Source organism: Etheostoma cragini, chromosome 6 (genome assembly GCF_013103735.1).
Source record: "Etheostoma cragini isolate CJK2018 chromosome 6, CSU_Ecrag_1.0, whole genome shotgun sequence".
NCBI classification, from domain to species: domain Eukaryota; kingdom Metazoa; phylum Chordata; class Actinopteri; order Perciformes; family Percidae; genus Etheostoma; species Etheostoma cragini.
Window position 1 is genome coordinate 8,558,251 of NC_048412.1, and position 11,267 is coordinate 8,569,517.

At 41.8% G+C, this 11,267-nt stretch overlaps 1 protein-coding gene and 1 long non-coding RNA gene across 2 annotated transcripts in view; one reads left to right on the forward strand and one right to left on the reverse strand.

The window, feature by feature from the left end:
- Positions 1 to 5,868: 5,868 nt before the first annotated feature.
- Positions 5,869 to 11,267, reverse strand: part of znf407 (zinc finger protein 407) — a 146,892-nt gene continuing 141,493 nt past the window's right edge. Inside the window, exon 10 of the mRNA XM_034873489.1 lies at positions 5,869 to 7,355. Coding sequence (XP_034729380.1) covers positions 6,481 to 7,355 — 875 coding nt within the window. The 3' untranslated portion in view covers positions 5,869 to 6,480. The remainder of the gene's footprint in view (positions 7,356 to 11,267) is intronic.
- LOC117946355 overlaps positions 8,712 to 11,267 on the forward strand; it is a 2,830-nt gene continuing 274 nt past the window's right edge. Inside the window, exons 1-2 of the long non-coding RNA XR_004657012.1 lie at positions 8,712 to 8,890; positions 10,377 to 10,379. This is a non-coding gene — a long non-coding RNA (uncharacterized LOC117946355). The remainder of the gene's footprint in view (positions 8,891 to 10,376; positions 10,380 to 11,267) is intronic.

Consider the following 11,267-nt stretch of genomic DNA (forward strand, 5'->3'; position numbering starts at 1 on the left):
GCTAGCATGGCTGACGACTCTTAGCCTTGTTCTTATATTTTCTTTAACACAACCCAATATAATCCAAGGAATTTATTCTTGCAGTATATTGATTTGTGCCTTAGTAATATATGCAGGACCCTGTACTCATGTAACATTCACTATAATCTTACAATCATTGACTTTAAGTGACAAACCTTTGACTTGAATTATTTTGCAGTAAATATCCATGGCAATGGATGGAAAGGAGCAGTGTATAGCATTTAGGAGAACATTCATAATAATGCCTTCGTTGGTGTGTAAAGACCTAAAACTAAAAATCGTGTTATCGTCAGCTTGGAATGAGCGTTTTATATTTACATACGCAGTACAATCTCTTCCACTGAGACCACTTTGTTGCCCCGGCGTGTTTTTACAGTAGACCAGAAAAACGGATATATACCTGTAGCGATATATCTATGTTCATAATCTATAATTCTCAATTAAAAGAGGTTAAAAAAAGGCTCTACATAGGACCTTTAGCATTTTTATGTTACCTGGCAAAAGACCACACTAGGTTCTCTATACGCTTGGAAAGGGAAGTGTTTTTCACTTCTGTTGCAATGTGCAACCTCATTGCTAGATGCTACAAATCCTACAAACTTTAATTGGATATCAGAAAGAAACAAAGATTACCATTTTATTTAACTCCTGACGTCTTAGCTTCATTTTGCTGCATTAGTATTATAAGTGTTGGCACAAGTTGGTAATTTCTCTTTGCCGTATTCTGTAAGTATTTGCTTTCGGAGTGACCCAACTTTGTGCGAGATAAAACATTAAAGTTTCACCTTATTATGAAATATTTTCTGAATCAAGAAAACCTATCATCCCATTTTTTTCACTCTCTTCATCTGTCATGCTGTTTGTTTTGATAAAATAAATAAACCAACAAATTTGACCCCTATATGACAGGACTGACATGAAACAGATGGCTGCAGCAGCTATGCAGAGAGGTGTTACCGCAAGCTGACAGTGAAGATCTGCTATTTAAACAGAGTGGCATGTTGGCGCAGGGTAGCGTGCCGATTTCTCAGAGTCTATATACGTAAATAAGACTGTGAGGGCCACTGATATAAAATTGAGGATGTCAAATTTTTTAATTCAAGAGAGTAGATTCAAGGCACAACACTTCCTTACCCTCAAGAGGTCCATATCATTTTAAATCGTGTACGTCTAAATGGAGAAGAAATTAAACTGGAACTGTTTTGAGGGCATTTCAGCTCAATTCAATTTCAAGTTTCTCTTCCATGATGTGCATGGTGTTGAAAAAGTGATGCTCTTGTAAGGGCAGAGGGAATAGGCCTCCCACTGATCCACTCTTTGCCTCATCATTTACTTTCCCTTCTGCTGGAGATACTCTGTCTTTCTTTCACTCCCTCCTTTTTAGGTTTTGAAGTGCTTTTCCTCAGTGTTGTGTGCCTAATTAAAAAGCACTTACAGTTGTTTCTGGTTCAAGGTTGAAACGTTGCTATCTCATCATAGAGAGCTAATCAGATCCCTTTTCAATCACTGCTTCTCCTTAATGAAGTGCTGCAGACGGTCAATGGGACTGCCTGCCTGCCTGCCTGCCTGGTGTTTTATTTTGTTCTTTTTGGTGTGGGGGTAAGCTGCTAGGAATGGAGAATGCTTGCCATTTTGGAGGGGGTATGTGTGGGATAGAGTGGGCTGTCAATTTCTGTCAGGCGCTGAGGTGTGTGTGGCAGTGAGTCTATGGCAGGGAGAGTGGGGGGGGATGGGGGGCGCTAGGCAGGGATTAACATGATCAAAGACCCAAATGCAGAGCCACATTGGAAAAGTAAGAGAAAGGGAGAAGAGCCATGCAGGGCTCCCACACACCCCTCCTTCCCTCCTCCCCCTTTTCCCATAATAATTCCCATGGAAGAGATGAACCGTAACTGAACCGTGGCTTCCCCAACACTCCACCTCTGCCTCAAACAACTATCGATTTACAGCAACAAAAATGACAAAAAGAAACACTGGATTCAGACTGTACATGCAACTATACGTGGCCTATCGATGTTGGCAAGGATTTATGTACACACCGTAGGATTCAAGGCTCTAGCAAGCAGGGTACATGTAGAGGGAGACAGACAGGAAATAAACAAACAAGTCAGGTTTAATAGAATTGTACCTGGAGCCCGAGGACGGACGCACGCACACACAGAGCATATCAGCCGGCATGCTAATACTGCCAATGGGAAGCCAAAACTAATAGCGGAGACATTAAGAAAATGATCCCCAGGCTGATATGTTTTCTATAGATGGCAACTAAATAGAATTGCTATATTTATCATACTCAGGAAAACACAGAAAGAGAGAGAGAGAGTAAGAGAGAGAGAGAGACCCACATCCCCACTTCTGTCCCTCTCAGTTGTCCCCAGGAGAGTAATGAGAGTTGCCCACGGGAAAGGGTGCACGTTACTGTTTCTATGTATGAGAGTGTGCATTTATGTTTGTGCGTTCTGTTTGAGTGTGCTTTTATCTGTGTGTGTGTGTCACCCAACATTCTGAGTTCTACGCTCAACCCCCACCCAGCAAAGCATAAAGTAGCAATGCCTCAATGCAATAGTACCACATTGCCAGTGAATACCCTGCCTTCAAAGTAAAATTACATAGGCACAGTGATGTAAGAAGTACTCGGGTAAATTATTACTTAAAAGTACAAATACCATCCTGTGAAAATACTCCACTACAAGTAAATGTCCTGCTTTTAAAACCTCACTTAAGGAAAAAGTATGTTATGTATTTTATCAGCTACCGGTACATGTACTTGAAAGAATGAAAAGTAAAACTATTCATTGTGCAGCAAATCGTCCCCGACATCAGACAAATGTAATGGAATAGAAGTATAAAGTAACATAAAATGCAAATACTTAAGTAAAGTACAGTACTAATGTAGGCTACCTAGTTACATTCCGCCACTGCAGAGACATTAAAGGTCCAATTGCAAGAAAATTACACTTCAGGATTTTTTTTAAACATTAATATGCGTTCCCCCAGCCTGCCTTTTGACCCCCAGTGGCTAGAAATTGAGATAGATGTAAACCGAGCCCTGGGTATCCTGCTCTGCCTTTGAGAAATGAAAGCTCAGATGGGCCCACCTGGATGAGGTCATAAGGGGCAAAGCTAAAAAAACATTCAAATGACAACCTTTGTTGTGTTTGATTGTTCACTTGTAGCCAGCAATTAAAAAACGTCGTTAAGTAGGTCCATTTTTACTGCACTGACATTACAAAAGTCTCTCGTTAGCATCTTGTATGCTACTTGTTGCGACTCACATCTGCACTCGACTGACATCGGGGAGGGACACGCTTTAATGGTCACAAATCTTGCAATTGCAATGGCAATCATGAAAATAAAAATGGCCGCCGCTCTGACCATTCTGCTATGTTGATTTGAATGGGAATGTCCTTTCTATTCTCATTCTATTTCTATGCATTAACCTAGTCTCGCATTACTAACCCTTCCTCCACAGCGCTGCGGAGGAGGGTCTCGCAAGTCCACACAGCCTTCCAAGATGCGAGAAAAACGTGCTCTAGTTTATTTGGATTTCATAAAACCAATCACAATCGGCATGTGCTGGGCTAAGCACTGAACAGAGCCATGATGCCGCTGCAAAATAGCCTCGGGAACGAAAACTCAGATTGGACGGATAGTCTGGCTAGCTGTCTGGATTTACCCTGCAAAGATCTGAGGAGTTAACCACAGTTATACAATGCCAACACAAAGAAAGCAGAAGGTAAAACATCTAGAAAACATCTAGCTTTTGACATCTAGCAAAAAAAAAATGACATCCGGCGGTATTTCCAGCAGCACAAGAGCAATCCTGGAAGGGGAACGTCTTGGGTATGGACTAACATTAAACTTTCAGCACCAGCTGTTCCACCCTGATGCCAGCGCTATGTTGAACTTTAACAGACTTTCAAGGAAGTAAATATGAACATGAACTTTATACATAGACAGATTATACCTTTGTCACTTAAAATAAACAAAGGACAATGAATAGCAGAGAAAACTAAATGTACCTCAACAAACAATAAGTGACTTGTCGGCCACTCGGGGCCAGTGGAAACAAGCTGTAAGCTCAACACTGACATGTTACCATGACCTTGTTAGCCCACAGGTGCATATCACACATTCATTGGCATTCATTTAGAATCATGTTTCTGGCCACAGGATGGATGTATTTCCAACAACGCCTCTGTTGTTACTCTTTTTCAGAATCTATTAACATATGCTCAAATTATTTATGTTACTGTTACTAAGTCGTTAGTTTTATAAGTGTGGAGCTAATATGACATATTTCTGGGTAGCTTAATCATAGCACTGCATATTATTTCATTAGATGATTATAACGTGCATGCAAAATCTTTATCTGCAATTGAAGTACCAGAATACACATGCTAATACCAACACAGTAGCCCACTGGTGATACAAAAGTCAAATTACTGCAGCGGATTTTTTTTCTTCTTCCAATAGTTACATTCTAACCGTTACCTAATACTTGCGTTACTTCGCAATTCTTTACTCTCATCTCTCTCTATCCAAGCCCAGCCCTTCTTCCCCCTGCCCTTTTCCGGCTCTCCAATTAAGCATCGGCAGCAGGTTTCCATCAGCCGTCTGGTTGTCTGCAGCAGGACTCTTCGGAGCAGAGGCCTGTCAGGAAATGAACTCATCACTGGGTGACAGCTGCTAATTTCTCTCTCTTCCATGTCACACGAGTGGCCTGCTGCCGTTAATAATGAGCCATTCAGATCCAGCCATGACTAGGGACATACACAAGGAGGATGGAGATGCCCACAATGCAGTACACAATCACTCAGCCGGACATGTTGAATAATGAGTGATCACAGGTGGACATTCCTATTGAGAACAAAATCACCAACGCACACACACCCAAGCACACACTCACGCACACACACATAACATATGGTTATTTAGTTATTTATTTCAAAACGGATAATGGTGGTACATTCTAAATATGTGAGGCATTTACATGTTATCGTTGCATCTTTTACCATGCAGTGGGTGTGAACAAACTTGGGTTCCCGCTCACAGGCACTTATGGATACTCACAAAGCAAACGTGACTTCTGGGAAATGTGCGTATCTTTGCTGAATAAAAAAAAGAAGAGAGCATAAAAAGACTGGGAGTTTACAAATGCAACATGGGGCTGAGAGCAGGAGCCGAAGACAGGAACACAGATGTTTCGTGAAATTACAGGCTCCCTTCTCTCTGTGTGGTTGTGGATTTCACTGCTCTTTCACTTCTCTCTGGCCTCACCTCTCTCAACATCCATCTGTAATCCTCTCATTTTTCCTGCCCACTCCTCCAACACTTTCTCTCAGCCCACCTTCAGGCTCTGTGTGCACGGTATGTGTGTGTGTTAAAGGGATGGTCTTTTGATGCCCTCTGTGTGTATGAGTGCTTTGTCTCTCTACTTTCAGCAGTTGGCCATTGTGTTTGCATCCGTCATACTGCTCTCCCACTCACTCCATCAGAAACGCGGCCTGTGTAGGGGCCTAAATGAATATTGATTCTCCCTCCAGTGCTGAATACTGCTGGGGGGGAAGAGAAAAGATGAGTGTTGTATGCAATGAACAGAATGGACCTGATGGGGGGAGAGAAGAGAGGATGACGATTAGGATGATGGTGATCATGATGACAATAATGATAATGGTGATGATAATGACAGTGTTAGTGATCAGCAAGCCTGATGGGAGCCAGCAGCTGATGCATGTACTGTATGTGCATGTTGCTTATATGATGGCGCTGTGCCTTACATGTAATTGCCGTATTGATGCTGCAATGTGAGCTTGACGTGACAATTGAAGGCAAATACTCCCGAGAAAAAAATTAGACTCAATCTTTATTGTGCGAAATTAAATGGCATTAATGTTTTTTAGAGCTAGGGTTGTCAAAAAACTGAAATGTGTAATTGCCAACTCTATTTCAACATGTAAATCATCTGTAAGATCTGTTCGTTTGTTTTTTTAAAATCCATCAACTACTAATCTACTAATCCCTATAATGGATGGAAAGAAGTCAACAGTAAAAAAGAGAATTAATAAATCATTGTGTCATGGTCAAAATTCTAACATCACAAACAAAACAAAGTTTTCACAAAGGTATCATAAAGAAAACAAAAAGCAGAATACACATTATCCTTTGAATGACTCAGAATATTAGATGCATGTTTTTTTTTTAACTTTGCCTTTCCTTAAGCTGCATGGCATTCATGAAGTGGTTTTAATGTAGCCCTGGTGGTTGTGAGGATTGCAAGTTAACTCAAGCACCAAACCTGTGTCCTCCACTGTCCCTTTGAAATGATGTGCAACCTGAGTTTAACGTAGCCCAAGAGAAGATAGTCGAAAACATAAAACGGAAAAAAGTAGGATTTAACAGAAGTACAAATTAGATGAAACAACAACTGTACCTCTTCTCAGCTCATTTCTCTATCCTCTACCCTTCCAGAACTATATTATGAGGGGTTCCATCCAGATAGACCACCATCTCTTCTCCAGCCTGATGCTCAGCCTGCTGCCCCTCCCCGTCCCCTGCCCCTCCATACACGCTCCCCTCCACCTGTAAGGTGCAGTTGTCCAGCTCTGTCACAATGTAGTGCGTTCCCTCGTCGTTGACAATAACCTGGGTCAGACCTTTCTTCATCATCTGGGACGCGGCGAGCTGCAGCACCTCCTGCATCTCCTGGCGGCTGGTCTCCTGGATGACCTGTATCTCTTCCTCTTCCTGTTTGATGTCCGGCTGCGCTACGCTCTGCACAGCCTCTACTATCTCAGGTTTCAGGACCTCTTGGGTGACGACAGCCTGCCCTTGCATTTCCTCCTGATGGCCCATTTCGCTGACGGCGCTGAGCAGAGCATCCAGAGCTGTGGACGATTCCGAAACCATGTGACTTTGTCCTGCGGCTTCCACTGCTACTCCTCCTCTAACCACAGCCCGCAGCTCTTTCCTGGCCTCGCCCGACTCCAGTACCATGTACCGGGTGCTGCCTTCGGCCAGGTGGGCCCCTGCGGATGCCACTTCCCTGCCCGAGGATATGACTTGTCCATCCTCTGTGATGTGGAGCACCTCTGCCACCTGGCCGGCCATGGCCAGCGTCTGCAGGGTGGCAGCAGCCGACTCTTCCAGGGCCTGGTCGATGGTCACCTCCCCGTCGCCGTAGCCCTGGATAATGATGACCTGCTGGATAGAATCATTGTGGCCGGATGCCTCCAATGAGCCATTATTGTGCACAGGGGAGTCCATGGCTTCTGTTTCCACAAACGTAGCCCCCTGACCCTTCAGGCGACACTCGAAAGACTTGGACACGATACCTGGGGAACACAGAGACACATTTCACATTACATTTCTTCTTTTTTTTTGGAATTCCTAGACTGATTAAATGAACCCAAAACTGAGTAGAAAGGTTAGTAAATGTTGCTTTGATCATGGCATAAGTTATACAAACAATAAAGTTGTTATAAAAAGTTCTTGATAACTACTGTTACTGGAACTCACTTTGTCTCTGCATTCACCAATGTGAGAAAAAGGGAAAAATCTATGAGGAAGTGATATAAAAGGTGATGTAACACTTCACATATTTGTGTCACTTAATGCATGAAAGGAGACAGAATATGGAGATATTAGGCTGGCGGAAGACTGCATGAGATGCGGCTGGTGCTAATTGAGCCACACTGTGCCCTCTCAGATCACAGGTTGCCATGGCGTTTCCAAGGTGATAGGAACAGTGTTAGAAATGCCATTGTTTAAACAGTGCCTGGCTCAGACACTTGTAGGCTAATCTATGCAGAAAAATGGGAATTTGAGACAGTGAAGAGGGGACTATGTTCACGGCTCAGCTTCTGAGAACAAATTAACTTATTGTACAGATACTGGAAGCTCACACATATTATCAAAGGAAGATTACATTGCCCCTAATTTGCAATGTTTTAGTTTGACCTGAATGTTTGCACTTGCAAGTTTGCAGATTCGACAACACTTTAGGCTCAGGAAGCTCCTTAAAATATCAAAACTTCTCTTCAAAACATCAACTTTTTTTGGGAAATAACAAACTAACTTTTGTTGCTGTTAGCTCATTTCCTGAGAAGTTGACATTTTGAAGGCACAAGGTCTAGCCCCCAGGGTAGCGATGAGATCACAGTTCTTGCAGTACATACAGAAACAAACTCATCAATCATTGATATTCCTATCTCCCCCTGACATTTAATGTCCTGCTCTCACAAGGTTGACATTGTGATCAAAAACTCTGAGTTGTGCGGCAAACAGTCTCTGACCCAACTGTGCCCTGTCCTCCTCCAGTGTAAACAGGCACAGAGATGTGTTAGATTTCAACAACCCGTAAATGAAACGCCATCGATAGACTAAGTAGGCAGTGACCACTTGTCCTTAGATGAAAAGATATTTTACTAGTCCAGCGCAGATACACTCTCAAAATGGACAAACTTGTACATAGAGCGGTGGAGGAAACGGCACTTTATGTGTTAGTGTCCAACATCAGAGTAAACAATTAAGACTTGGACAGACAGAAATTGCAGATGCTATTGTCAAGGAACCCATCTATTGTTCTTAATGGCTGAAAGAAAAGTATGAACAAAATCACAACAAAATGCTGCGCTATTGTCTTTAGACCAGGTTTTTGTTGGTCAATGGCGCGATCAATTCCTGCTGCCTCAAGATAACATTACACCCAGAATGCACCTGAACCCACCTCCCGGTAACTCCAGCACGCCCGTGGGCGCAAAAATGGGCACAAGGGCATTTGCTATTTAAACAACGTGGGTGCTGGACGCTCTTAAAATAGCAAAGACACTTGCGTTGGCTTTGTGTCGCGACGGGTGCAAGATAGTGCGTAGTGCGTAGTTTCTCTCTCCCCCTCATGAGGAATTCTAAGTAATGACAAAAATACTGTTGGTGCATCCACATGATGCAAACCTTCCAGGATCGTACCCCTACCCCTCCTCAACGCAGTTGCCAGTAGCTGAAGGTTTGACATGGAAGACTCTTCCGAGAAGGTAATGATCTGGTAATTGTTGTCCTCTTCTTCAAAGCTGAATGTTGCTGTCTCAGCGGTGACGTAAAACACATCACTCAAACGCCAGTACGTGAACGTTGATAGAGAGAGCACAGCTGCGGAAGAACCAGAACCACTGACCAATCAGGGCAGACTGGGCTTTTTTCATCGAGGGGCGCTAATCCAGAGCGTTTGAGACAGATGGTGAACACAGATCTATTCAAACAGACAGTATCAGAGATAACTCGTGTTTTGTGAACATTAAAGCATGTAAATGATATTACAAGTTTCAGACTTCTCTGGTTTCTGTCTTTGAGAGAGAGTCTAGCTCATGGTCACAAATACTGACTGAACTTTTCCTATGCCAATCTGTCCCGTGCAAATATTCACACTTAGGCATACAGTATCATAAATCATGAAAAACTGGCATTATCCTAAAAGTGAGAAGATGGGCGCCTGGATACATAGAAGTTTGCTCCTCGACACAGCAGGCTTGGACTCCGACCCGCGGCATGTCATGCCCCCCCTCTCTCCCCTTTCATGTTTTAAGCTGTCCTGTCAAAATAAAGGCAGACAATACCCAAAACAAATAATCCTAAAAGTAAAAAGATGAGAACTTGTTTTCTTAATGATGTGCACACATACACACTCACCTGTCTACAACCACAAGGTTTATTTTAGGGAGTAGCTAAAAAAAAAAAAGAACACCGTACAAAAGCCAATTCAAGATCTCTTTTCACAAAGACTGCAGAAAAGTAGAAGAGTAAGCCATGGATTCTTGCTGTTGAATCATAATGGGCCTAACAAATGACAGCGAATGTACAATCCAGACGTTGCCAGATGTTACAGAATAATAACTGATATTGGAAGAGTCAAGAGAGAGTGGAGTCTTTTAAGTGTAGATGGACAGGGTGGCTTTCTAAAGATAAAGCTGCTTTCACTTACTTCCATTGAAAAGATGTTCCCTTTGTGCGTTTTCACACCCGATAAGTGCACTAAGTTTCCTTTTAGTGTGAAGGAAAACGGGGTAATCAGACCAGGGCCTTGTCATGAGAGAGGTTTGTTGGTGCTCTGGAGCCTTGTTTAGACCGATATCAGGGCTACATGTGGCAAGTGTAGCTCAAATACAAAATACTGAACAACGGAGGACGTATTTGTTCTAACTCTCTGAGCCTGCTTCTTCTCTCACGTTATGAGCTTCTATCTGTCTCTATACATCTACTGCATATCTCTCTCTCGTACATATAAGATAACGAAGTGCATTTGTTAAAAAAGGCAACGTAACAAAAAACTCAATGGGACGCTGCGATACATGGGCAACAAGCCTGTGTAGTAAATATCAATTAGGACTCTACTATTTGTATCTCAAGTGACAGGCACAGTAGTTAGTGTGTGGAGTATGTCAGCACTGTCTAGGACAGCCAGAGAAAGTTGGCATTTGAGCAGCAGAGGTTACCTATTTACACAGAGCTATAGGGCCCATGCTAACTGCCTATGCCAAAAAGCTGCAAGCTGAGATGTTGGCTGGAGAGGACAATAACTCAATGGTTGTGCAGATTCTGCTGCATTACCATAAAATCTGTATATGTGTATGTATATATACATACAGAACATACATACATACATACACATTAGAGCCTTACTGATAAAGGATTTTTAAGGACGATACAAATATTTGGTGATTTAAAAATCTGAGTTTCCAATATAAATAATCCAGAAATGCATAACAAAACATAAACAGATTTCCCTAACATTATGTATTTGTAATTATTTTTGAGTCTTCACTAAAAAAGATAATGCAGTTTATAAAAATAAACGTGTTTGTTTTATTCTCACAACAGAATAGAGAAAAGTCAAAATATATTAAAGTTCCGATAAATAAAATTTAAAAAAATACATAACTTAAGATATGAAACTTAAAGTTCTTTGAACAATAACACATTTAGAAAAAGAAAAATCAAAGAGTGGTCAACAGGGACGTTGTAGAACGCCCTCTGGTGGACAAACTATGCAACGCAAACACTCATAACATGGTTAAAGGGTGTTATATCCGTTTTTATTTTAATTTTTTTAATAATCATTTATCGGCCATTATAAATGCTGTTACCAATAGTTTGGAAATTGCCTAATATCGGCCTGCCAATATCGGTCTGGCTCTAATATATATGTATATATATATATATATATATATATATATATATATATATATATATAT